This window comes from Drosophila virilis, chromosome 2 (assembly GCF_030788295.1).
Source record: "Drosophila virilis strain 15010-1051.87 chromosome 2, Dvir_AGI_RSII-ME, whole genome shotgun sequence".
NCBI lineage: Eukaryota > Metazoa > Arthropoda > Insecta > Diptera > Drosophilidae > Drosophila > Drosophila virilis.
In genome coordinates this window covers 8,382,102-8,409,969 of record NC_091544.1, presented here as the reverse complement: position 1 = coordinate 8,409,969, position 27,868 = coordinate 8,382,102, and the positions used below count along the sequence as shown (strand labels likewise).

At 42.5% G+C, this 27,868-nt stretch overlaps 1 protein-coding gene across 15 annotated transcripts in view; it reads right to left on the bottom strand.

The window, feature by feature from the left end:
* The window catches only part of heph (polypyrimidine tract-binding protein 1 heph), a 172,477-nt gene that overhangs the window by 24,187 nt on the left and 120,422 nt on the right, over window positions 1-27,868 (bottom strand). For 14 of the 15 annotated variants that reach the window (XM_070207450.1, XM_070207443.1, XM_070207445.1 and 11 more), the window contains 2 exons: window positions 16,924-17,047; window positions 7,500-7,765 (listed from right to left, as the gene is read on the bottom strand). In XM_070207450.1, the coding sequence (XP_070063551.1) occupies window positions 7,500-7,765; window positions 16,924-17,047 (390 nt within the window). Of the gene's footprint in view, window positions 1-7,499; window positions 7,766-16,923; window positions 17,048-27,868 lie in introns of those variants that run through there. The other variant, XM_070207451.1, reaches the window with a different exon arrangement.

Sequence of the window (27,868 nt, the reverse complement as noted above, 5' to 3'; positions counted from 1 at the left end):
TTAAGTTTTAAAGCTAAGCTGCGGATTATGTGTTACTACATACTTTGGCGTGGCTGTTGCCAGTGCCCCACATCTCCTTGAGCTACTCGCACACTTTTTGCGGCCACTGGCCTGAACCGAGCTCTGAGTCTTCACTTGCCCACAAAAAAAACTCCCTGGTTAGCTGAGTGCTGCTAAAGACGTAACCACAGCATACTCTGTGTACGTCTTATTTATGGCCAACACAAATATGGGCTATAGCACAAATGCGTTGAAAGCGCTTACCAAAAACTTTCCATAAACAAATATGCCAAAAGAGAACCACAGTAAATCCTACGTTATCCCTAGCCTAAAACTAAGCAAACACAAAAACACGAAGAGGAAAACATTACGCAGACAAACGCAAATAAAACGTGCATACTTTTAGGCAGTAATAACATCGCCAGGGAGAAGAGAACTAATCAATTCAATGAAAATATTGTTGCTGAAAAGTCAGTGCAAACACGACACATGTAAAATAAGTTGTCCGTTGTTATTGTTGATATTTCTACTGCTGCCGTCTTGTTGCTCCTTTTATCCTTGCCGCTCGCAAATTTGCTCACGTACTTCTGACGAGTGTGTGAAACAATGTAATTTAAATCCATTTTCAGCACGCCAGAGCGTCACCAATCAAATTGGCAAACGACTGGAGTGTAAGCAAACACTGTACGGGATATCAGGAGGGTACATGCCGCAGCGGCTGGCATCCTGCCACATAACTCAAAGGATCAACAAGCTATTGTAGAAGCTGCGCTTTCGCGTTCTTGTGAAAACAATAAGATTAGCTCACTTTTGCTTTCGACAGACGTTGCTGGCAAAAGTAAACGTGAAATAAAATGAGAAAACAACAACACACGACAACAGGCAGCGGCAAAGAAAAACAAAAGCAACTCATAGAAAATAAACAACGTGCAGATAGAGCCGCTTAACCACACACCCAAACGTTCACGCACACATACACATTCAGATATACAAATATATGCACATGTGTGAAGTTATTACCGCAGCGAAAGCCTTTAACTGCACACGCCTCAGTATTGAGAGTAGAACAAATAGCCTGCCAGAGTAAAATGCCTCATATGAATCCGTGTAAGTAAGCCCCAGCTCCTGGCCCAGGAATCACCCACACCTTTAAAAATAGGAAGCTTCTAGCTGTCGTCAGGCATCGGACGGCTGTCAGGCCGCAGCACAAATTAAATAAATAGTGAGGCCTCTGAGCTTCGCTCATATTATTAACGACAAATCGATTGGGCAGACTCTAACATTTCTTAGACTCCTTCCTCATGCGCTATTGCCAGTGTTGTCGAGTTTCGCAGCAACTGCAACATGTTTCGCATTTGCTAAAGCCTTTGCTAATCAGCTTGATCCTTTTTGTGGCTTAATCGCTTGACATTTGTATTAGTTGCTGCCGCCTTAACACCCATGCGGTGTTAACTACGCTCTGGTCTTAACGCAGCCCCCACCACCACAGAATATAGAAGGAACACGTCAAATATTGTCCACATTAATCTCATTTTGTGTTTGGCACTAATGCTGACGTGATTTTCTCTCTCTGATATTTATTCTATTAATTGACATTGTGCACTTGGTAAAATGTTGTGGTCACCTTTTTTGAATAGAGCAGCATCTTTAAGAATTACTGTATACATGTACAAACACACATTCATGCGCGTCTGCTTCGCATTTTAACAGCATGGTTATTGCGACTTTTTGCTGTAATGCTATTTAAGTTCCTTTTTTATCATAAGTGCTTAATTCAAAATTTGGAACCAAATCGACAAAATGGCACGTTATTTTGCAAAATCAAGGTCGGTGCGAAAATCGAAATTTTTTCGATGGTTTTTTTTAATATCTCGGGTTTTAGCTCCGCGCGGAGATATGACGTTCCAAAACGACATAACTCCGCGGGGAGATATGACGTTCCAAAACGACATAGCTCCGCGGGGAGATATGACGTTCCAAAACGACATAACTCCGCGTGGAGATATGACGTTCCAAAACGAGTTAGCTCCGCGCGGAGATATGACGTTCCAAAACGACATAACTCCGCGGGGAGATATGACGTTCCAAAACGACATAGCTCCGCGGGGAGATATGACGTTCCAAAACGACATAACTCCGCGTGGAGATATGACGTTCCAAAACGAGTTAGCTCCGCGCGGAGATATGACGTTCCAAAACGACATAACTCCGCGGGGAGATATGACGTTCCAAAACGACTTAGCTCTGCGCGGAGATATGACGTTCCAAAACGACATAACTCCGCGCGGAGATATGACGTTCCAAAACGACATAGCTCTGCGCGGAGATATGACGTTCCAAAACGACATAGCTCTGCGCGGAGATATGACGTTCCAAAACGACATAACTCCACGCGGAGATATGACGTTCCAAAACGACATAACTCCGCGCGGAGATATGACCTTCCAAAACGACTTAGCTCCGCGCGGAGATATGACGTTCCAAAACGACATAGCTCCGCGGGGAGATATGACGTTCCAAAACGAGTTAGCTCCGCGCGGAGATATGACGTTCCAAAACGACATAGCTCCGCGCGGAGATATGACGTTCCAAAACGAGTTAGCTCCGCGCGGAGATATGACGTTCCAAAACGACATAACTCCGCGCGGAGATATGACGTTCTAAAACGAGTTAGCTCCGCGCGGAGATATGACTTTCCAAAACGACATAGCTCTGCGCGGAGATATGACGTTCAAAACGACATAACTCCACGCGGAGATATGACGTTCCAAAACGACATAACTCCGCGCGGAGATATGACCTTCCAAATAAATCATCACGATTTTTTTCAAAATCGAGGTCGGTGCAAAAATCGAAACTTTTTCGATGATTTTTTTTCAATATCTCGGAAAGAGTAAATAAAATCTGATTTTAAAATGTTATACCTTTTGAATGCGTACGGATCCCTACCATCAATTGGCATTCAAACTAATTAAACATCGATGGGTTCAATAATGTTAAAGACAAAAAAACCATTAGTTCGTGAAGTCAACCTTTTTGATGATTTTTTGGAATATTTCCGTAATGTCCCATTTTGGAATATTATACCAGTTTTGACTCGTAAGGATCAGTTCTATCGATTGGAATCAAAAAAAGGAAATCTAAAATGTTTACCTTAATCGACAAAATGGCACGCTTTTTTCCAAAATAGAGGTCGGTGCGAAAATAGAAACTTTTTTGATGATTATACCCTGAACCCATTAAAAATGTATTTGTGCATAATCCAAATGTATGTAACAGGCAGAAAGAAGCATCTCCGACCCCATAAAGTATATATATTCTTGATCAGCATCAATAGCCGAGTCGATCTACCGATAATCGATAACTTACTCCGTTTCCAAGCAATCGATAAAAACTGATATCGATATCCTGTTTTTTGGGCAATTTTGGTAAATAATAAGAGCTAGAGTCCCCAAACTTGACATATAGCTTCTAAAATAGAATATATATGTGGATTTGTTATTGGCAGAAGAGGGTTCAGGGTATCCGCTAGTCCCCTAGTTTGGAAGACTGTATAAATTAACATTTATTGAATAACTTTTATACCCATAGATTATTTTTTTTTTTTTAATGATAAATCACATAACATTGAGTACAATTTGCAAAACATAAGTCGCTTAATATAAACAATTGTTTTATAAACAACAATATTTTTTATTTGTTGTATTTAGATAAAAGTACACAAAGCTTCAGCTTTTAAAATTCCCACAAGTAACAAGCACTTTCTTAGATGCAAAAGGCCAATATATGACATTCACCGTAGGGTATGTCCAAACCAACTGAGCAAACGGGGCTTTATTTCTGTGCTGTGGACGGCAATTTAATTTAATCACAAGGTAACCTTATCACAAGAGGGAAAACCAACACCTGCTGCAATGGCCACCATGGAGCGACGCACACACACAACACTCATACACATTTGCAGTTATATCTGATAGGCGTTACTGCCTGTAATCAGTGCGTCGTATAGCGCGAGCCACAGATTGCGAGTGGCGACAACAATGCCGCAAGCTCTTCGATTGAAATGTCACTGTCGCGTATGTCCTGCGTCCTGTGTGCCCTGTTTTCTGTTTGCTGTTTGTTGGGGTTGTTGTTTGCAACCACACAAGTGCCAATTATGACGATTACTAAAATTAAAGGCAACCGTTTTGGTGCACCTTTTGCAGATTGCTTTAAGGCTTTCAATTTGTTGCCCGTGTAGATCTATGTGTGTGTGTCTTTGTGTGCGGCCACCATTTGTTTTAAATTTAATGAATGCATTGCCGCCTTTTAGGCGCAAGTGCAAATGTTACACAAGAGACATTCGCTCACTCGTCGTGTCCGTGGGATTTTGTTTTGAAATTAAATTTCAATCAATTTCGTTTTGTTTGCGGCTCAGTTCCAAACTCGGTCCCGGACCCGGTCTCGGTCCCAAGTGGATGTCAACCCTTTTTCGCTTGTTGGGGATCGGCTAAAAAAATTAATTTATCAAAATTACAAACACATAGACAGAGACAGATGCGCAGCTACAGACAAAGACAAAACAATCACATGTCAAATTTGAGCCGAGCCACTAAGCAATATAAGAGGCGATGGGCGTGGTTGAGTCGGTGGGCATTACGAGACAAGGGGCCGCTTGGGGGCTTTGGTGTTCTGTGGATTTGTGGCTAGCTTGTGTTGTGGTTGTAACCGCGTGAACTTCCAGTGCATTTATCTTCATTTCCAAGCAGCAGTCGCAGGAAGAGTATCCTAGCATCCTAAGGGTGTCCTGACCCAGTCCTAGCCCCATTCTTAGTGCCCTGGTCGCTGAAGCGAGTGACGTGCGTGGCATGGGTAAGGTGCTTCTAAGATGCTCGTGCGCAAGAAGACATCAACGTAAATAGCAACGAAAATAGTCACAACAACTGTTGCCTGAAGTGCCTGGGAGTGGAAATAGTATCAGCAGCAGAGCAGGGCAGGGCAACACAGGGGAGCCGAGCGGCATAGGTGAAAGGACGTCCCAACCGACATGACATATTAGAATCCTGTTACACAGCTCTGCGATGCGAGCACAACACGGCACAGCATAGCACAGCCACGCTGCCTGACTGCCAAATTGCCAACATAAATGTCAGTGGCGCGCAGGGCTACGGGGTTTTTCATTTCTGATGCTGCCAACTTGGTTTTCGTACGCTCGTTTCCCTTACTTTTGTTTTATTTCTATTTCTTTTATTTTTTTGCTGTTTCTCTATGCGACGCAATCACTCAGGCGTTGAAATCTGCAAATGTATGTGTGTGTGTGTGTGTGTGTGTGTGAGCAGATGATTTGAAAATCCTGTATTGCTGATTTGCTACTGCTGATGTTGCTGCTGCTGTTGCTGTTGCTGTTGTCGTCGCAGCTTTGCTTTCAGGTGCGTGTGGGGTTAAATCCCTTAAGGCGTGCAATGGATTTGAGTTCCCGCTTGCACATTGCTTGCCTGGCCCAAAGGCTTTAAAAGAATTTTTTAAAGCATATCTATTTGAGGATTCACATGGCCAATTGCCCTGATGAGAAACTTTTGCCTACACTACAGGTGCCTTATGCAGACGAAATTTAAAACAAATTGTCTGTTCTTTGTGCATAAAAAGATCAATTTGGAATTCACGAACTGCATTTGGCCGAGTAGCTAATAAAACAAATACATAAACTTGAAAATGTTGGGTCGGGAACAGCACTTGACTAATATTTCAGCCAGGAGGACAGCTGTTGCTGCTGGCTTCTTCAGCTTATTTTTTTATTCCAGCTATGACAACAGCACTACGCTGAGCATCTTATCTGCAACTGTGCACGTTGCTGCGTTTAACACAAAAAAAAAAAGATGAAAGTAAAACTCGAGACTGACAGCGAAGACGTTGAGCAATCAGCGCAATGGTAGCGCCAGGTGGAGACGAAGTCGGCGCAATACAAAAGCCAATGAAGACACTTGTTAAAATGCGAGGCCAAACAGCAGTTGCACAACAAGCCAAAACAAAAACACACGCATACACAAGCACAACACAGACAGGCAGACATATATTTCAAGTTGTGTTGACAATGGGCAGCAGGGCACACACACAAAAAAAAAAGGAAGCAAAAAAAGAAAATTGAATGAAATGAGAAATTGTATAAATATGTTGGCCAAGCAGCAGCAACAACACCAATGACAGTCAAGAAGAGCTTTATACACAAGATTAAGCTCACACACACACACATACGCGCACACAACACATACTCATGCGTTTTAAGAGATTTTCCACTAGAGCAAAAGCAACGACAGCGGCGTTGACTTTTCCACTCGTCTGCGTTGTCTGCGTCCTCATTGGGACTGGGAGCAGTGGCAGCAACAAGGCCTTTTACCAGGATTAGTAGTTAACAAGAGAAATCTGGCCACACCCACGCACACACGCTGGCACAGCCAAAAGGTAATCAGTAAAATGTAACTGTATTGTTTGGCCATGACGTTAGCGCTGCTGCTGCTGCTGCTGTTGCTGTTGCTGTTGCTGTTGCTCCTTCTGTTATTGTTGTTGCTGATGTCACCTTATTCATAGGCACGCCAACTGGTATTGTTGTTGCTGCTCAGTTGCTGCAGCCTCTTAACCTTTTTTGTTGATGTTGTAGCTGTTGTTGCAGCACATGACTGACGATCTCTTTTTAAGTAGTTTTGCTTGGGGTCATTTTGGGCTACAATGTGAGCTACGTAAGCCGAGAGGCAGGTGGAGCACATAAGCACACACACACACACACACACACACGCACAAGGTGACAACGTCGTTTTGGGGTTTTTCGGCAGGCAACAACAACAACATTGTTGTTGCTGCTGCTGCTTTCATTTAAGTAATCAAAATATGCTTTTGACTTTGTGCTTAGCAGCTGCCGTACGTTTGTCTGTTCGTATCTCGGAATGTCTATGTGTGGTTAGAGCCTTGTGGTTTTCATTTGTGTATGGTCGGTTAGTGTATGTATGAGTGTGTATATGTTTTGGCCACAAAACCCCAAAAACTATGCATTTCACTGCTTTTGTCAGGCATGTGTGCCAGCTGTATACACACATATTGCTATATGCATACCTACATTTATCTGTAACTGTATATTTGTATTTGTTTGTATTTGTGTGCGGGTTTGTGTATTTATTTGAAAGCTTTTTAAACTTTGGCAGTGACTTTGTGGCTTACGAAATTAAAATTAGAAATTGGTTTGGACCGTCTCTGACAAATATCCCTTAGCATTTATGAATGGCCAACATATGTGTGAGTGTGTGTGTGGGTCGTCTTGGGGGAATTAAGTTGCCTCAGAGATTGTAATTAATCAGTGAGCGACCCACATAATAACGAGACAGTAGCAACAACATTTGCATATAAATCGTTGTTTGCCTCTGACCGAAACTTAATTGCCACATTAATAACACTTAAGGCCAACTGATTTAGTTGCTTATAAGTTCTAGCTTAAAGAGTTTTGTTTTAGTTATTGTTTTGCATACACTTACATTGTGACTCTGGTCCGTCTTGAGCTCGCGATGATTGGAGAACTGCACGTAGACCATGCGACCGCGCATCTGTGGCGGATTCACTGTATAACAGGATACCATTGATGTGGCGGATATTTCGTCGGCCATTTCAATAAATGCTTGATTCTTGCCTTTCAGCACCAGGACATTTGTCACACGTCCGAATGGTATGCCTAATGCAACTACGTCCGATTCACCAGATTCGTTTGGAATGTTGCGCAAATGAATGACTTTCGAGGCTTTGGCTGCAAAGAGAGAATGGTTGAGAATGCGTAAGTAAAATTTATAGAGAGACCGAGATAGATATATATATATTTATATATATATTTATATATATGTGTGGCTGAGTGGGTGGGTCAACTAATTAATAAGCCGCTTAAAATATTAACAGCTGCCATGCCAAACGGCACCGTTCGCTCTCTGTACTTCCGCTTCCGTGCGTCGCTTAATTTCCACGTTCTTATTGTTGTTTTTTTTTCATGCATTTTGTTCTCTCTCACTGTGAGCAAGCCAAATAAAAGGCCCGATAACATGGCGAATGTTGCGGCATTTGTATACATGGACGGCGTTGCATGGACACTAAAGGGACAAGGGACTAGCAGGTGCAAGGGAAACTGCAACAGCCTGGCGCATAAATTCATTCATTGCACTCTATGACTGTGAATAATCCACACAGCGACAATGTCCGGTCTGGTCCAGCCGGGTTCAAGCCCAACACACAAATACAAATACACACACACACACACACACCAATAGACAACGATTGTCTTTGCTGTAGTTGTTCGTTTGCCAGCTTGGTGTTTGTTTGTTATTTTTGCATAAATAAAGTGGCTCCACCGTTGAGCTGCACTGCAACAGGGGTGTACAAATGGGATTTTAGGCTGTTGTTGTTGGCCGGCAGAGAGCATTTTAGGGATTTCGCTGCGACCCCATTGCACATCTGTCTAAAGTGCCTTAAATTTTTATAAACAAAAGCAAACAAATTTGCTGGCATACCACATGCTATACAAAAAAAAAGTATATATGTATTGCTGCTCTTGCTGCAGGCCGCAACAACTGAAACCGCGAGTGCTGGGCAGTGGAGGTGGTGCCGACTGCAGCTTGCCTAGCTGGTGCTTAGTCAACACCTGTTAATGTGCTGGGTTTTTCTTTTATGTGTATGTGTATGTGTGTGTGTGTGTGTGTGAACATGTTTGTGAGCGTGCCACCTCATATGCAAATGAAATGTTGCAAACACATTGGTGCACAGTTTTTGGTTTGGTTTTTGTATTTGTGTGTTTTTTCATAGCTGTCGTTCTGTGCGTGTTTGCAGTATTTACCGCACTTGCTAAACAAGCAAACAGAATATGTGCAAGAGATAGCTCGCGACAATCCAATGGCAAAAATGGCAGTTGCCACAGAAATTTGCACTTTGCCCAGCCGGCTGCCAGCATTTGAATTTTGCTGCATTAAAATTTGAAATGGATTTAAAAGATTGCGATTTAACATTCATGTACTGTATGGATGAGCCCAAGAAGTGAGAGAAGAACGAATTGCAAGCAAGACTGTATGAAAAAAAAAAACAAGTAAACCCTTTTGAAACTCCTTAGCTTAAGAAATACGATAATGCTGCGTACGAGTGTTTAAAGAAGCAACACAACTAGATGGAAACGCCTAAAGATATACGAGAGGTCCGTCCAGCATATACATTTCAGTTTTGTTCAGCCAACTTTATCGGAGCGCAGAATTTGCATTGAACGCTCATGACGACTGATAAGCTTGCCAGATAAGTATTGCCGGATTAGTATCCTTATTTATCAGTATATCCTTTCATCTGTGCGAGAAAGCTTATCTTGAATTATGCCTAGATCAAAACGCATAAATTAAATTAGGGCTTAGAGCCGCTTGCCTTCTTTTTACATTTATAAACCTTTCTATAAGCTATCACTTTGTCTATGTTCAGACAGCTCTTACGAAAGTTTCCTTCCATTCCTCATACATAATGTCCCACAGTTATCACTTTGCCGTATTTATCAGCAGCGCTTACCAACTAACTGTTAGCTGCTTTCACTAGGTCCTTACTAATAATAGCTTACAACATAAAAGGGTCATTACCCGACCCAGTCTCGATATGCTTGTCGCCCCGTTTCCGCTGCCGCCCCACTTCCTGTTGCTGTTCAACTAGACGCAAACTTTAACTCGCCGCCAACCTGCATGGGTCAATGTGCCAATTTATAACAATGCGCAACAAAAAAAAGTGGAGAAATAAATGAAAAATAGGCACAGAACCCCAATCCATCCATCGTTTGGCCAACTGGCTGGCCATTCATGCCAACTTGAAGCAAAAGTCATGCCAACTATGAGAGAGGGCTCGGCTCGACTCGGACTCTCAACTGCAGTTTGGCCAGCGTGGCGCAGCATTTGATGGTGAATACAACTAATCGGAAATTACACTTTTTGATTAGTTCGGAACGGAAATGAAGTTGAAACGAAATTATGCAGGGCAGAAGCAAACCAAAGTGCATGGCATTTTAGCAACTCTCAACCTTTTGGCAGCTCACAAATTTATTAAAAATCGATGGCCAAGTGCCGGCCGTGCGATGCTGCCCATAAATAAAGGACTTCAACTAACTCGACTTAAATATACCTGCACCAAGTGGACAAAACTCAAAAAAAATATATTCTTAATTTTTAAAATTATTTACATTTTCTTAACGGAATGTTTGTATTAAAAGGCAACTTTATATTTTTCGAGAGATTGATACACGCAATCTCTGCAGTTGCTTATAATATACCATATGTGCTCTTATACAAACTTTATCTGAGTTGAGTGAGAGCATTAGCAAAACTAAATAAAAGCGTATAGAACGGAAGCGTGCTGCACGAGACAAACAACAAATCAAGTGCCGCTGGGCAGCTGCCGGAAAAAACGTCGCTACAGAAAATATGTAAAACTATCTATCATGCATGACGACGTTGTCAACGAGCAGCAAAATAAAATCGAAAAAATTGAAAAAAAAAGCAGAAAAACTGAAAAAATGAAATCTACTGAAAACGCGCGAAACGAAAATTTGTGGATTTTTTGACGTTCGCCATCAACAACTCAATTTGGGTTTGTTTTTTACTAGCAGTTGAAACTGCGACGTTGTTGCTGTTGTTTCTGTTGTTGTTCTTGTTGCTGTTGCTGTCGCATTGCTCCGCAACGAGGGGAGAGAATTTGTAACAAATCGCAACAAACGCTGCCTGATGGTGTGAAAGCGAGAAACTACGTCAGTGCAATGAGCAAATCGACTACCATCGACATTCACTCAACGGCGAGCGTTGCCGCCGGGCATCCCTCCCATCTCATCCATCTCCTCCCAGCCAATCACCTGACCTGAACATAAAGGCAGCGGAGGGCATAATTGAAAAGGAAGATGGCGACGAGTTGACGACGGCCGGAAACACAGCCAACAAGGCCCTGAAGCAGACAGCTGCAGCCGAAAACGAGCAACTGAATTGAAAAAAATGTTCGGTATTTTCAGTCAGGCTCACTGCGACTGGTGCCTCATGTCCTGCGGCTCAATTTTGTTGAAGTGAGTGAGTCTCTGTTGCATTTTTTGAGTACTTTAAGGAGTTTATCGCTTGCCAATAATATACGTATAACTTGTTTGTATGTATGTTTAAATGGGTTATAATCTTATAGTTCTTTTTACGGATCTGGTACGCTGTTATTTGATGCGTATAAGAAGCCTAGCAATATCTTTAGAAGATGGCTAAATAAATTATTCACTTTTAAGACAAAACCCGTTTAGCCTGAGGGGCGTGCTGTTAAAATAATCACGCACCCATACACACGTTAAGTGCCAAGCACAGCGAAAAATAAAGAGTGTGCGTGTAATAAAATTTGCATTCGATAATGATGCTTGTTGCGTGTTGGCGCATGGATGTATAAATAACAATCATACGCACTGTTGCATCGCATTAAACTGAGCTGCAATGGAAGGCGCGACTAAAGCTCAACTGTATTAATGACACGCACAATATCCTTATGGGGCGGCAACAGGGCACCTTTCAATTAAGCCCATACACACATGCAGAGTCATGCCGGGCCACGCCTCGGCCATCGATGAATTGCATGAAAAAATATATGTACATATAAACTATTTATGGCTAATTGAAAAGTTTACAAACTGTAATTGAGTTGGCCCCGGTGTGGGCATGGAAATAATGGATGGTCAGCTGTTTCATGTTCCATGTCCATATGCTGTTTGTAGTTGTTGCTTTTGCGATCGAACAATGCGGCGTATGTGTAATAATTTGAGAGCAGTGCATACGGTCTTTTTTCTTTGCTTTAACGGTCCCAACATGCACAAAGTTAATTAATGACAATTTAAATTCATAAAGCAAACAAAAACCCCAAACGAAAAATGTAAATGAAAATGAATGGAAACGCGCGTCGAGCGTCGACAGTTGAAACAAAGCCACGAAAAAACACGATAAATGGTCAGCTCCACAACCATAGCTCACCGTACAACCCAAAAGTACCTGGCCACTCTATCTACACCCAGGTAAAAGTGGGGGGAGGACTTGAAAAATATGCTGATTGTTAATAACAATTAAATTTGTGCTTACGTCGTGGCATTTAATGATTTAATGTAAGCGTGAGGCCAATGTTTGTATGTCTGTGTGATTATTACCAATATTTGAATATTCACACATGCAAACACGCTTTGGCTTTAATTATGCGACAGTAAATTAGGTTTTTACAAGCTCACACAACATAAATTTTAAATTGTTGGCCAACAACTTGCTGTGTGTGTGTCTTGTGCGTGCATGCGTAATGACTTAATGATATTTACTTTGCCAGCGCCTTGTCTTTAATTTAAACATCTGTCTGCGCATAATCAATCATAGCACAAGTTTTTCCAGCAACTGAAAGCCAACGCCAGCAGCGATGTTTGAGTTCCCGCCTTCTTAATTTAGCCAAGTACATTTCTGTTTTCAGGCCAGCCATAATTGAAAATAACGATTTTTTATACTGCTGCTGCCTCTGCTACAGTAAAGGCACGAGCCTAACACCCGCAAGTAATGTAATTCATTAAAAATTTGTTAGCACATAGACACAAGGCTAAAGGAGCGGGTGGGGAAAGAGAGACACTGTATGCGAGAAGTCAACGCACGCAAAGGCTGAGGACGTTTATAAATTTTAATTGCATTTCAATTACGGGAATAGTTTTCATTTTCTTTTTTAGTGCCGCCAGACTGCGTTGCAGAAGTAGAATGCAGTCTGGTAAAAGCAGACGCAGATTCTATGTTCTGTGCGCAGTCAAGTGGCGCAAACGGGTGGGAGTCCAACTACATGGGATGTAGTTCTATGAAGTATATCAATTGCATAAATTACAAGTGCATAGAGTCGAGGAGCAGCGGCAAGTGCTCGGCAATGCTTTTTCCACTTCATTTGCAGTTTGTAATCATGAACTACGGTTTAAAGTCGTTGCAGTTGCAGTAGCAGCTGCTGCGCTGTTAAGTATGCTATGATGAATTATAGGGCTAAGCAGGCAGCGGGTCGTATGTTTAATTAAGTAACATATATGTGAATATACATGTGGCATGCGGCTTGTGGCAGCCGCAAGTCAAAAGTCAACCCATATAAATAATGACAATAAATGCACGTTCAACTAGCCGGGCACGCACAGTGCCCGTCATAAATGATCGCACTGGACCACAGCCCATAACCAATTGACATCAACGGACTGTGTGTTTGCCTTTCAGCTGTTGTTGTTGCCGCTGACCAAGTGCAAATTCTGATTTTTATTCTGGTTTCCAGTGCTCTCTCAATATTTACACAGACGTTGACGGCGCCGCTTACAAATAAATATGACAATATTATTTTATTGACTGTGAAAATATTTACACGCAACAGACGTGCGAGAGTGCTGCGATATCCGAGACACAAGGCGGCACGCGCCGTCAGACAGGAGACTCTCACACACACACACACACACACACACGGACACACCAAACACACATGCAGGACAATGAGGACGCATTGGACTCTGCATGCACAGCACGCAGTTTGCACTGCAAAAACATTTCAAGCTTTGCCCTTTTGGTTATGACTATAAAAATGTTCGAGTACTTGACTTGGCTCCGATGCGTGTGCTTGTCTGGCTGATTGAATTGAGTTTATAAAATGTTGTCAGCTTAACATTAAGGATTTTACTTGGCCAGTGAACAAGTTGGGATACATTTTTTGAAAAAAAAATGTTTGCTTATCTGTGATTATAGATATTTATAAAATATTTATATATACTTTTCTTTTATTTATATTTAAATGTTAAATATAGTTTTTTAAAATTGTGATAATCTACATTTTATTTAAAGTCCTATAAAGTCTAAGTCTATGTATGTGGTCATCTACCTGCACCTCATACCTGTGCATGTCAATAGCCGATTGGTTTCATTTTCTGTACATTTATTTTGAATGTTGCGTTTTAACACCTTGAACTCTAATGCCTGTTGACCAATAGTCGCCCCCAAATCGGTCAATAAAAAAACAAATATTGGCGGTGCTGGACAAACATGGCTTGGTAACATGCATATATATACTCGTTCGTATGTGTATTTGTGTGTCATATGTGTGTGTGAAATGCTGTAACAATAAACAACAAACACGCGGCAACAACCACAACAACAAAAACAACATCAATAGCTACACATGCTGCTGTCCCAGGGCAGACACGCGACATTGCCACGGCTTAGTTCGCGTCGGCTTGGTTTAGTTCGTTTTGGGTTTCTGTTTAGGTCGGGTTGCGTTTTTAGCGTGGTTCAAATTAGCCGGCATCGGGTCTCAAGCTTTACTCCCCGGGGTCTAATTTGGCTTGCATAAAATATGCATAATAATCAAAATAAAATAAATCAAACGCTACTAAGCAAATGCGAGTATTTATTACATGTACAAACGGAACTTGAGGCATAAGAAAAAAGTAAATATATCAAATATATAATATATATATGTATACATGTATATAGAGTGCTGTGTGCGCTTTGCATTGTAAGATGAGCCGAACGGAGCGTGGCCACTTACTTGAAGTGGGCTTCACGCACACACACACACACACACACACACACAGACACACTCGAAGTGGTTGGGCGTGTTGGGGCATTGGGCCAAAAGTGTTTTTATTACATTTACGTGCAAAATTTGTTGCATGTTCGATGGCTAAGCTCGTGTAACGGAAACGTTGCTCAGTGTATTGGTTTAGTATAGAATACAAATACAATTGACAACAGGCATTGGCCAATGGACGTTGAATGAATACACTACCTAGCGTTGGGGCGTGCCAAACCACCAAAAAGAAAGGAAGAAAAAAAAAACAATTTTTGACAGTTGCCTTGTGTGTGTGAGTATATCAGTGTGCGTGTGTTTGTCTAAGGCTGGCCACACAATGCTTTTTGTTGCTTTTGTGGATGCTGCCTATTTACTTGTCTGGCATTTGTTGTTGTGGTTTTGTTGTTATTTTTGTTGGCTCAGTACTGCAATGCAATAAAAGTGTCCTTACACATTTATTTAGCAATTTCTTTTGTTATTATTTTCGGCATCAGCAACGTATTTTTGCCTTTGTGCGTCAGCTTTAAGTGGTTTCCAAGCAAGCTACCACACACTTACACACACACACACACAGATACACGGACCACGCACAACAAATACCAATGAATTTATTGGATTTTCAGTGGCACTTCTTATTCTCGCCTGCTGCTTTTGTTCCTCTCTGTCTGTTCAACCTTAAGCTGCTCATGACTTTAAAAATTTTGCCATGCTTTGTGTTTGCGCATGAACTTTGCGTGGAAAATTAAAAAGGCCGCAGGTGGCATGTGGCGTGCGGCAGGTGTCAAGTCGAGGTGGATTCCCAAGCAGTCGTCCACGGTGTCTACCAGCCATGCTGCCAGCCATTCGACCCGCCCGATCATCCTGCCCGCCTGCTTGCGTTTGTATGCATGAGTTGGCACTCAAATGCCGCTGGGTCGTCTGCGTCTGGACCGGCCATTCAAACAATGAACGCCTGCAACTCTTTGCCAGTTACCAACTGGCCAACGGTGCGTATGTATCAATGTGTGTATGGGTGTGTGTGTGTGTGAGTGTGTGTGGTGGGGATAGAGCTTGTTGCTTTTTAATTAATAGAAAAGTCCTTTGTAGAGTAATAAATAAATATTATGCTTTTGCTTTTGCGTTTATTTTCGTTGCGTTCTCGATTGCCACTCACTACGTACGAGTGTTGTGTGTGAGTGTGCGAGTGTGTGTGTTTGAGGTCCTTTGACTATCTACTGTCTGACTGGAGGGCGGGCAGCACAACCCGTTAAAAAGCTTACATTTTTTTCTATTCCACCATATGCTGCCATTGATTCACATTGTGACGCAGCAGTTAACTGACGCGCTTTTAAGGACTGCTAATTGGAAAAACCAAAAGCGTATTAATTTTCAGTTCAATTCTAATGAAATCTATGGAAACCAAAAGGTGCTTTCATTTTGATAGCCATTTGTGAATGCCTGGTGGTTCGACCTTTGTGATTACATTGGCATTTATAGCTGTGCATGTGTGTAAGTATGTGTGCGTCTGTGTATGCATGAAAAATGTGTACGCATGGATTTGTTGATATTTAAAATCATTTTGTGGCTGACTGATTTTTGGTTTCGACTTTCGGTTTTAACAGCGACTGTGACGGGCGCTTGTCAAATATTTGCCTAATGTGTGGTTCAGGTTCTGGTTTTTGGTTTCTGGCGCGAGCGGTTTTTGATTAGCTTTATTACTTTGCGCCAGCTAACACGCACACGCTTTGTATTTGGTGGTGGTGGTGGTGGTGGTGGTGGTGGTGGTGTTTGTGTTTGTGTGTGTAGGGCTAATTAATGTGCTGGAATTGCCTAGCTGGTCTGCTTAGAGCGCCAACGTGGCGGCTATACTAAACTTTTTCATATTTTGCGACCAACAACAAAGGCCTCGTCGAAATGTTTGTTTCCATGCTAATTAGCGGGTTAATTGGCTATAAGACCAGTCGCGAATGCGTGCCCCATACTCGAGCGTCTGTCACAAGTAGCCAAGTGGCCGGCACTGGCTTAAGCAGGATTATGCCATTGGCATTGGCTAATGCACGCAGCGCGGGCTGCGGCGACGTCGGAGGCTAATTGGCAGCCCAACCTGGCCTAAACTATGGCTGCAAAGTGCACTTAAGTTGAGCGGCCCAGGCGTGCCATAAAATGGGTTTATGTGGGCGCAACATAGACCGAGAGGCAGGTAAAGGCATAGGTAAGGGTATAGTTAAGCTAGAGGCACAGATAAGTTGCGAGGCAGACATTAAGAGATGGGAGAACAAGAGACTGAGAGACAGATGGATAGGAGGAGAGACGGAGATGGAGAGAGCGTGCAGAGAAATATATAAAACTTACCAATTCCGCCGGCCAGCACGGTGCTCGAATCCAGTTTGGCCTTCTTTGTAGCCAGATCCTGATTATTATTGTCGGAAGCGGGCGCCATGACTGCTGCTTGACTCAAAAGTTCGTCGCTTCCGCGCTGCGTGGCCCCACAGGCACAGGTTCACAGTAACGCGCAAAAAGATACAGATGCATTCGCATTCGCATTCGCATTGGAGACAGTTTTTGGTGCGGGCAACGATTGTTTTTTTTTTTTTTTTTTTTTTGTAGTTGTTATGTTAATAGTTTTGTGGTTGTAGTTGTAGTTGTAGTTGATGATGTAGAGGCACAGCACAGCAGAGAAGTTGAAGATGGTTTCAGTTTATTCAGTTGAGTTGAGTTGAGTTGAGTTGAGTTTAATTGAATGGTAGGCAGGTAGGCAAGTTTGTAGTTGTGTGTGTGTAGTAGATGAAGTATATACGATTACGGTACATAAAAAGAGAAAAATAAAAGAGAAGAGAACAATATAAATATTTAATATTTACGCAAGTTAAGTAAATTACATAGATTTAGCTCAGGTGAGCTGTTATTGTTGTTATTGTTATTATTGTTTATATTTTTTGTTTGTAGCTGCATTGAGTGAAATTTAAGTGGTGCTTAAGCGAGCTTTGCATTTCTGTTTGGGTTAACTGGAGCTAACTAAGTCAACATAAATGGGTGCGCGGTAAATTGCATAGATTATATGATACAGCATTAGACGAGGGCAGTTTAATGTGAAATTGAAAACTAGTTCTACTTATTTCTATACAATGCAATAATTCTTAAGTCAAGAACCAAGATAACATAAGAAAAAAGTTATATTCCCTATATTTTCGAGCATTTATAGCATTATTTGAAGTGTATCTATTTTATTAGCTACCGGGTTTTTGAGTATTACTTATTTCATTTTGTGTTATCTACACTCGTAAAAGTCTCAAAGCATTTTCAAATTGTTTAAGCGATGAAATAAAAAAGAATGAATAAATAAATTATAAATAAAAATTCAATAAATTAATATCTATTATTAGAACATTTTGACACTACATATTTTACACGGGATCAAAGAAGACTTTTAAGATAAAAATCCTAGTTATAAACTTAAAAGCACATAATTTTGGATTTTGCAAAGCCACGTAATAATGCAAAAAGGCAACAGACTTTTCTTATATTTATACTTTGAAGGCTGCTTAAAGATTTAATTTTCATTATCTCCTGTTTAATAACAGAGCGAACAGCCCGCGTGCAGCTAATCATGATTCGCACTCCACAGTTATGCAAATAGAACCAAGTTCTATTTAAGTAAAGCTGTTTGCGTTAATTCTCCAACTGCAGCGGTTGGGCAAACAAGCAGGGCGTTTTTTCTTCAGTTTTTGTTGTTTTCGCCAGTTATTAGTTTGGATTTGCGAGAGGTAAATAATTGCAAAAAGCTCACAGAATATTCATTGAAATTAACCAGAATGCGGCTACAGAAAGCGAGTGGTGATTGCTTTGGCTTAGTTTTTGTTATGTAGTGAATGTTAAGAGCTAATATTGCCGCTAAACTCTAATTACAAAGCCATGTTGCATGCAGCACATGCAGAAGTGTATTGTAATTACATGTGACACTTAATTACCGCACTCACGAGTGCAAAGACAATGCCAAAGACAGAGTTGTAGACGGAGCCGGAGTCAGAGTCAGAGGCAGAGTCGAGCATCGAGAGTAACTAAGTTAAGCCAAACATTAAACGTAATGCGAGCTATAAAAATAAAGCTGCCGCTGCTGGGTGTGCGGCTGTATGTGTGTGTGTGTGGCTCTTGCTGCTATTGCTGGCTACTGCTATGCATTAGCAGCAATGACAAAAAGTCAATAAACGAGCAGCACTGACAAAGGGGGAGCGATGCTTGCCACAGTCATCTCCTGCACCACACAGCCGGCAAATTGAAAAGGGTAATTTTGTGTGAAGTAGGCACCTTTATACGATTACGGGCGAGAGGATGGGAGGGTGAATAAGGTAAGCTGGCTGGCTGGCTGGCTGACTGGCTGGTTGCTATCAATGCTGACTACGCTTGAATTCGCCACTTGGCTTATCATGAGGCGGCGCTTTGCTTTGCTGTTGCCTTGCTTTTGTTATTTGTCGTTTGTTGTTTGCTGTTTGGTTTTTATTTTTATGTGGCTGCACGTTTTATGTACATAAAAGAATTAGCTTAAATACAAAAACAACATGTGGTAATAGTAATAATAACAAAGCCAAAACGCACGCACACACAAGTCCGCACACACAGCGAAATATATCAGCAGTTCGCGGCGGAATTGCAGAGGTGGGTGTATGTATGTGTGTGTGTGATAGACAAAGCAACGGCAAAAACCGCAAAAGCACTTCACTTGATAATATCGCAAGGCGAGAGAGACCACAGAGGGCGTGAGTGAGCGAGAAAGATAGAAAGCGGAAGAGGGAGTAAAAGCGCGCAAAGCGCAGACAAAAAACGAACATGACACGCACACACAGCCCTAACAAAACGGAAACTCGCATGCCTCTCCCAGTATGTGTGTGAGTGTGTGTACGTGTTTTTGTGGCTTGTTGGTTGAGTAATGATATCACAGAAGCTGTTGCTATTCCCTCCCGTCTGTCTTGGGTATTGTATTGTTATATGGCCACGGAGGCAGCAACATATGTTTTCTTCGGTGCGTGCCATATGGTTTAGGGCTAAACTCTGAATTTGTAGCATACTTCTTTGGGGGGCTTCCGCTTTATTGGGGCAGCCCTTTTTAGCGAGCGCTCATTCTGTCACTGCACATAAACTGCACACATGCAGGCGAACGAGCGAGCGCTTGTAGTAATTAAATTTTAAAATGGTCTCCCCTAACAACGCTTATAACTCGGCAAAGTTGGAACGCCTCTAATGCATTCGTTATGGCACATTAACGCTCCCAAGTGCCGGCCAACTGGCATTCATTGGGGATTTGCCCGGGTTCTCTCTGCGGCTCATTGCATTACACGCATCATGGGGTTTTTGTGGGGCCAATGGCCCCACATTAAACATGACATGCAACTGATGTTGTTGTCTGTCAAGCTGACCGGAAATGTTATTGTAATATGCTAGCATGCTCTGCTAAAAAGTATGCTAAATATTTGATTATGAACTGTGTCCTTCTGCGACGCATGTGCACATATAGCCCGGCTGATAAGCCCCAGGACCCAACTGGACCATTGCCTATTGTTGCCATGCCCAATCCTTGCCCCCTGTCCCTTTCTAGCTAGCACACTGGTCCGTTTTAATGAATTTTCCCAGCGCCTTTTTCCTTTCTATTTTCCATAAGCCGTTGCCTCTGTTGCCAGCGGCCGTTCCTGCTGCTGCCCAGCGCTCCTCACTGATTTCTATGATGACATGTGCCTTTTTATTCTTTCTCCCCCTACCTTGCTGCTGTCTCGGCTCTTTCAACATGTTTCCTTTGCTTCCGCCTTTGTTGCCGGGTAACTGGGTCAGCGCGCAATTGTTGGAGGGCTGCTAGTGCTGCTGATTCTTGTTCTGCCAAGGGGGTTGCTGCTGCTACTGCTGCTGCTGTCGGACACTGGCGGAGAGAGATAATCACGCATATGCCTAACGGTTAAGTTTTTGAAGTGCACGACGCAGACGGAAGCAAAGGGTGTCAGCATCATCAGCACCAACAGCCGGTTGTGTGTGTGCGCTCTCTTTGCCAGTGTTGTTGTAGTAATGAGCGTCCCATTCGGATATGGCTGATCCAATTGGAAAGCGGGTAGAGAGGGTGCTTGTTTAATTTCTTGTGCATGTGTTCCACATTTCATTTTCTACTTGGAGACACTTTAAAGTGCTACACAGCAACCGCCAATTTAACCAGACAGAGCCACATTCAATTGGGCCAACAAATGCTATATGATTAATCAAGGATACAAGCTTTAGACATTTGAGACGGCCAGCAAGGCTTTCTCTATAGCCTATAGTTATCATGGGAAAGGATTGTTAAGCTAGGACTGGCCAGAAGGTCACGCCCTAAGCTAGCAAATACCATAATTAAGCTGACATGTGCACATTTTCCAAGGTAAATATTAAATTAGATTGTTTTTATCATGACTTGCAAGTCTGCAGTGAAAAATATTTAGCCCTTTTCGACTTTTTAATTAAGTTAAATAAGAGAGGGGGAGAAAGGGGAGAATGTTTAGCACCAGAGTATCAAAACATAAATAAGTTAAATGCACTGCTGCTAATTATGACAACAAAAGCAACGCATAATTGCATCCGAAAAGCAGGCGCTGCCGTTGAAAAGTGCATTTCATGAAGTGCCAGCAACAGCAACAGCTGTCCGAAAGACCCCAATATATCACAAAACATGAGTCATGGCAGGCACGTATTTTGCCGTACGTGTGTCTGTGTGTATGTGCGGCCATATCAACGCCCTCATATATTGCACGGTCCATGCATCGCCTTTGTTGTTGTGAATTTATGGCGGCATATGAATATTAAAATCGAATATGTTGCTGTCGATTAAAGGCTTTTCGTCCGGAGTGCACGCCCGGCCACCACCCGCCGCAACAGCCAACCCGTTGCAATTGTGGTCGTTTGTTCTGTCTGTCTCTGCAGCACACACCCCCGCTTTCACTTTATGGTGCACTCTTGTTGTGTATGTTGAGCCCACAGCGACACAGATACGACTCGACATTTCCGCTTGTGCGGCATTGCTGGGCTATGGATCGGTCCATTGATGTCGACTGTGTGCAGCACAGCTGTTGGTGCTGTTGTTGATGATGGCAACGATGATAATAATGATGCTGCTGATGATGATGATGGTGGTGGCATCCTTGAAAATGCTGGCGCATGGTGCAAAAAATTGCGTATGTAGGTAAAAATAACAAGAGCGGAAAGCTGACGACACACGTCTGCACCCCCGCACACCGAACTGCAGCCATAATAAAGCTGCGGCAGCCTTTGAAATAACAATTATTGCTACCAGTCGGTGCAGCAGCAGCACTTGCAAATATGACGCTCGCTGCTGGCTTTAAATTTTAAGTGTACACTTTAAGCCGCGACTGCCAAGTAACTTATAAATTCTAATTAGAAACCGCTATTTGGACAGACAGACAGCCACCCCCACTAAGAGCAGCAGCTGCTGCGGGACAGCCCCATTCTCTCATTTGTTTGTTAGTTGTGTCAGTTGATAAACGCAACTTGTAGCTGCGGCCTAGTTACACGGGCACAGGAACAGCCTCTGCCAGAACTACAGCCATAGACATAGCAATAGACAACATAGATATAAAGACGGAGAGGGAGAGAGAGCAAGAACCCAACTCAAGACCCACCTGCCGCTGCTGCCTGGCAGGCCGTGAGGCAATAAATTATATGAGAATGCCACCAAAGTGTAGCAGCTGCGGCTACTGCCAAACTCCAGCCACAGCAAAGACAACAACAAAACACCTGAGATGGCAGCAATAACCCGTACCGGCAAGTTTCATACCGAAACACTTCCTATAGTAAAGCACTTCGCGAGGTTATAACTAAAGGTTTGTTGAGGAGAGAGGAGCAAAGAGAGAAGCTTTATTTACATTTCATTTTAGGTATATATTCAACTCTACTAAAACTGTGACTGTAAGGTTGATAAGGAGCCGTGAGATATGTTATTAATATCCCTCTATCAAATAGTTTAAATGCTTAGTTTCTATAGAAGTCTGCGAGAGAGAGGGGGAGAGAGAGAGAGAGAGAAAGCGAGCTCCTGATGTATACATTACAAAAATAAAAAATATGTTTTATTATATCATACTCTTGAGATATGTTAGCATTACTTCACTCTTTGAGAATCGCATAGAAAGGCTACGTCTACATAATCAGCTTTCTCACAGGTTGTTTTTAAATAGCTGATAATTAATTAAAGTTGTTTTTTTTTTTTTGCTACACATCGAGAATATAATCACTCAGATCGGTAAAAGATCTTTTTTTGGCATTTAAAACACATTCTCACAACTTGATTATAAATTTTGCACCATCCAGATCAATATATTAATCAAGATCATATGTATTTGTCAGGAATGAGCACATACAATAACAATTTATTTTATTTAATGCTACAATCTAGAATGTACTGAATGAATACATTTTTGACTCATTTCTGTAGAGTGTATATTCCTAACTCCTCAGCAGTATTTTTGAGTGGTTTTTGCTCTAACGTATCGTTTGGTCGTAGGTTTAAAACGGCATTACTAAATATTTACGTTTTGGTTTTTATTGCTTTCGAGAGTTAAAAAAGCTCTTTTTTATTTCAATTTATTTGCATAAATATTTGAAGCACAGTCAAATTAGAATGTGGAGAGAGACCTGAAGGGTAGACTCTCAAACGCCTGTAGCTATGTGTGTCAGAGTGTGCGTATGCCTGGATATTTGTAAGTGTATGTGAGGCATAATAAACTTGCGCAAGTTTGGCCAAAACGATTTGTAGCAATTTCGCTATTAGTACGACTCTCTACCCCCATCTCAAGCTGCTTGCCCTTGCTCACTAACCCTCTTCCTTCAGAGTGGCAGTGAAATCGAGAAGCAAAGTGGAAAGGCGAAAAAAGTTCGCTGCTTATGCATTTATCACCTTTTTGCTTTGGCGCAAGTGTGCGTGTGTTTGTATGTGCAAAAAACTTTGCTTGGCCTATTGCCAAGTGAAAAGGAGATTCAGACGGCGACGATGGTGGCAGGATAACAGTCTCAACTCCTGGAGGGCACATTTCGTGCTCTCGCCCGCATAAATTATTCAAAACATGTGTTCCCAGTGTCTGTCTCAGTCTGTCTGTCTGACTTCTTAACGCTGCGAATGCAGTAGAAAAAATGTACTGCGCCCAATAGCAGGCAACAGTTTTTTATTATTTTTATTTTTTTTCTGCTTCTTTCTGTGTGTGTTTTTTATCTTAGGCTTTGGCAATTTACTTTTGTATGACATTTTCATTGATATTTGGCATGGCGGCCCTCATGCACGGCCGGAAAGTTTGGCAATTTTTTCCGACAGTCGACGGCGGCATCGTCTCTATTAAGATATTCACTCGGCTGTAATGTGACATCATACATAAAGAGTTGTGCGTGTGCGTCTGCGAATGTTTCTGTCTGTGTGTGTGTGTGTGTGTGTATGTTATAGGTGTATGCAAATGGCAGGCATATGCTGTTTGGCATTTCTAATGAGCTAGAGACAGATACAAATGCAGACACAAGGGCAGGAGCTAGAGCAGGGGCAGAGATTGTGGACCGGAGCCTGAGCAGCGATTACCGGCTGCATAAATCTTGTTCTTCATATTGATTTTGTGGGCAGGGTTCTCGGTTTACCTTTCCGGTCTTGGCCATTTGACTTGTGTGTTGAGGGGCTCTTTTAAAATAAATTATACGTTTTTAAAGCAAAGACGAAGCACGTCCAGAAACGTATGTGGTCGGTGCCGCTCCACATTTACTCCTAGGTCGTGCCGGGGTCAAGCATTGCTCTGCTGGCTGGGGGCATCGAGTTCATACAAAATTCAGCAGCATTGAAATTTATGGCGGCTGGACACACAACGCCAATAGCAAATAAAAAAAAAAAAATAAAAATAAAAATAAAATAAAAAATATATGCTGCGTTCGCGTTTCCTGTGTGGCGCGGGGGTGTGGGTTGAATGGGAAGACGGAGTGTTAATATGGGCGACCTTTTCACATGGTGTGTGTATACGTGTATGTGTGTCCCTTATTTATTTTTATGTGCATCTATTTGCTTGTCGTTTTTTGCGGCAACCAAATAAAAAATGCATTAAAAACGTCTGAGCTAGAGTCGAAACACACAACGGTGAACGGCACAACGCAGAGCTTCGGTTTATTTGTCTGCTCAAGTTTAAAACGTGGCCCGTGCACGTTTGGTAAAGTTGAAGGCGCTCTGCAGGACACATGTTTTACATTTGCATGGCAGGTGCCATTGTAGTTGTTGTTTTTCGGCTGAGGGCTGCTAGTCAATGAAAAATTTGCGATGCCAATTCTCAAATGTCTAATATTCAGTTGCTATTTCGTTTTATACACATAATTTGTTGTTACTGTTGTTATCCTAGCCTTGCCTTTCTGTCCTGTCTGTTCTTTGTGGGACATCCTCCTACACCCATCTTAGCTGCCTGTCTACTCGGCTGTCAGACTCGCCGTCAACCCAAACACCAAAGAATCCTGAGCCCTAACCTTACGCCAGCTTCAACCCACTTTCACTCCCACCCCCACCCCCACCCCTTTCCTATTCAGGCAAATGGCGTTTCAACCACCTTGCCGCCTGCCATTTGCCGCTCGCTTTGCTTTCACTCCAAAATTTTTAATGCCACGCCATTTTTTATGGCGCCACACTTGAATGCGCTTAAATATTTTATGTAATTTTTCGCAATTTATTTAGCGCATTATTTTTTGGAGGCCTCTCTCTGTCGGACCGTTTATATCAATTCATGGCCCCAAAATTGCTGTGACAAATTTGTGTTGCTGCCAGGATGCTAGTCCTGCTCCTGCTCCTGCTCCTGTTGTTGCTGCTGCTGCTGATGATGATGTCCGTTTTCTGGCCACAAATCGTTGCCTGCTGCAAACAATTTTGTCAGCTCTCGCAATTTTCGCGCGTCAATTTCAATTTTTGCAGGCAAATCTCAATTAATTTGCATGCCGCATAATTCGATTTTATATGTCAAATTTAAGCGCCACGACAGTTAAATGATTGGCATTGATCATATTTAGCAGAATGCCGGATATATATAGCATGCATATCAAATACGCCTTATGCATGCTAATTAACGATTTTTTGTTTTTTTTCTGTTTGCTTTTGCTTTTGTTTAGTTTAAGCACCAACAATAAATTTAATTATTCTGAACAACATAAGTTTTTAATGCATTTAGACAACGACTGGTATGTATATGAGACGCCCAGTCTACGCCCATAAATCTATCGCATGTGCGCGTCATGTTTGGCAAGTAATTGATTTATATAAAACATGTTGCATGCCAAGCGACTTGCAGCTTGTTGCTGTCGCTGTAGCTGTCCTTGCCTCTGTTGTTGCTGTTGTTTGTATATTTTTTTTTGGCTTGTTTGCTCCTAAATTTATACACTCGCCGACTAAAAGCAACAACACCAACAGCCGCATGTGAAAACGTTGTGAACTCGCATGTTTACATATCGATTACTGTGCCCGACGCTGCATGCCGCTGCGGCCGTAGCAATAAAATCGACGGGGTGTGTCTGTTGTTGGAGGCGGGCGAAAAAACATGTTGCACTTTGCATATATGCACACTTACACACATTCATACGTTCACGCACACACACACGCACGAATTTTAAAGCTTTTGCCAACAATATCTGTTGCATGCTTTCAGACGCGCGCTTTAAAACTGCATTGAGACTAATTAAAAATACCTTTACGATTTGTCTACAAGAACAAATAAAAGGCTTTAGCAACAGTGGTGTTTCGACACAAGCCACCTCTACCTGCCCGCCTGCCCACATTCAAGCCCGCGTCATGTAGCTGGCTCGTTACATTTACGGTTTACGACGCGCCCTGGGCCAAAAGCCATGAAAAAAGGGCGGACAGAGACGTAAAACCTAGAACCCATAGAAAATGGACTGGAGGCGGCCAACGTGAAATATAAAAAATTATCTACATTTAATGACGAGCCTTAAAAATTAGCGAGAAATGCTCAAATTAAACATAAAGACAGCCGCGGCCAACGAGTGCCAGCGCGGGTCAGACGGTCGGATGTGCGGCAAGGGCAGCAGCTGGGGCGGACATGCGCCTGACGGAAACATCAAAATGACATCCATTAACACACCTATTAATCACAGAGCGAAAGACAGAGACAGCATGAGAGCGGGAAATAGCAACAACAATAAATATAGAAGGCCGTGGCAAACCGAGCACAAACGTCGTCGCTCCCGTTCTGGCCAAGCCAAACAAGCCGAAATTTGGCGCTTAAAAGTAGGCAATGGAAAATATTATGGCCCAGGTGACAACCAAACAAAAAGTCATAGAAAATACACTCGTTGCTCGTACCAAAAGCAACAACAACAACACGATATGCGGCAAGAACTAAATAGCAACAAAAATGTAGAATAAAAATGTCAAAAATGTGACAGGCGACGCCGACGTCGACGTTGACGACACTCTCACCGTTATAGCTGTTGTTTTTTCTGAGGCCGGGTCGCAACTTTAGCGTCATCGTCGCCGTCGTCGACGTCGTCGTCACCGTAGTCATAAAAACCCGCAAAGTGGGTGGTGATGGCCAATTAAGTTAACGACGGCGAGCGCTAACTTTGCGGTCGATCCAGCCCGCTGGGCGGCCGCAGCACCACCACACCCCTTACCGGCACAGTCTGGCTACCCACAGGGCTAATGTGTCACCCAATGGCCGCCCAGGCCGTTCACTATTGTAATCTAAAACGTTCATTGGGCAACTGGCAAAGAGCATTGGGCGTTGTGTGTTGGGCGCTAGCTTCCTTCCTTTGCTTTTCGGCGCGTCTATTCCTTCCGTTCTGTCGGCATGGCTGGCCATGGGTCGTGTGCGCTTGACTGGCAGATCAAGAGACAGGTGACTGAACCAATTAACAAAAAGCTGCCAGACAGCTACGAAAAACTTTTGCCAACAGCAACGACAGTGTAAATTGCTGCAGGTGACGAGTGACTCGAAATTAGCACACATTTCTTCTACATATATATATATATATATTATTTTTTTTTCTTTATTTTTGGCTTTTTGCTCTGTTTTGGTTTTTAGTGTAGACCGCTAGCACTAACACCACCCTGTACAAACCACAAGCGCGAGGGAACAGCTGCGCACGCTAAAAACCTAAACTCAAAGCACTGCCAGCCTGCTGGGCGTATACGTAATGTATACAATGTAAATAGACGCCAACGCCAAATGTCTCGCAAGTTGCAAATTAATTTCTCCCAGGATCAAAAACACCGCCTGTCGCCTGCCAGCGACGCCAGCTGCAGGATTCTTGC